This window comes from Eimeria mitis, genomic scaffold, assembly GCF_000499745.2.
Source record: "Eimeria mitis Houghton genomic scaffold, Emh_scaff1179, whole genome shotgun sequence".
Classification (NCBI taxonomy): Eukaryota; Apicomplexa; class Conoidasida; order Eucoccidiorida; family Eimeriidae; genus Eimeria; species Eimeria mitis.
In genome coordinates, this window is record NW_013568048.1 from 6,374 (window position 1) to 6,666 (window position 293).

At 61.8% G+C, this 293-nt stretch overlaps 1 protein-coding gene across 1 annotated transcript in view; it reads left to right on the forward strand.

The window, feature by feature from the left end:
• The window catches only part of EMH_0031200 (uncharacterized protein), a gene marked incomplete at both ends in the record, with an annotated part of 1,476 nt that overhangs the window by 155 nt on the left and 1,028 nt on the right, over window positions 1-293 (forward strand). Inside the window, 1 exon segment of the mRNA XM_013494497.1 lies at window positions 1-291. Coding sequence (XP_013349951.1) covers window positions 1-291 — 291 coding nt within the window.

Here is a 293-nt window from a genome sequence, read left to right on the forward strand (position 1 = left end):
AGCACCAGCAGCTGGGAAAAAGAAAGCTGCCAGCGGCGGAAGCAGCAGCAGCAGCCAACGGAGACGCAACCAGAGGGCTCGCGCTGCTGCTGCTGCTGCTGCTGCTGCTGCTGCTGCGGGAGAAGGGCTCATAGAGTGCGGCGTATGGATAGAAGAGCTGACAGCAGCAGCAGCAGCTGCTGCAGGCTACGCGCCTCAGCAGCAGCAACAGCAGCAGCAGCAACAGCAGCAGCAGCAGCAGCAAGGTAGCGGGGTGTATAGGGTCCGGTGTATTAGCAGCGTAGATCCCTCCA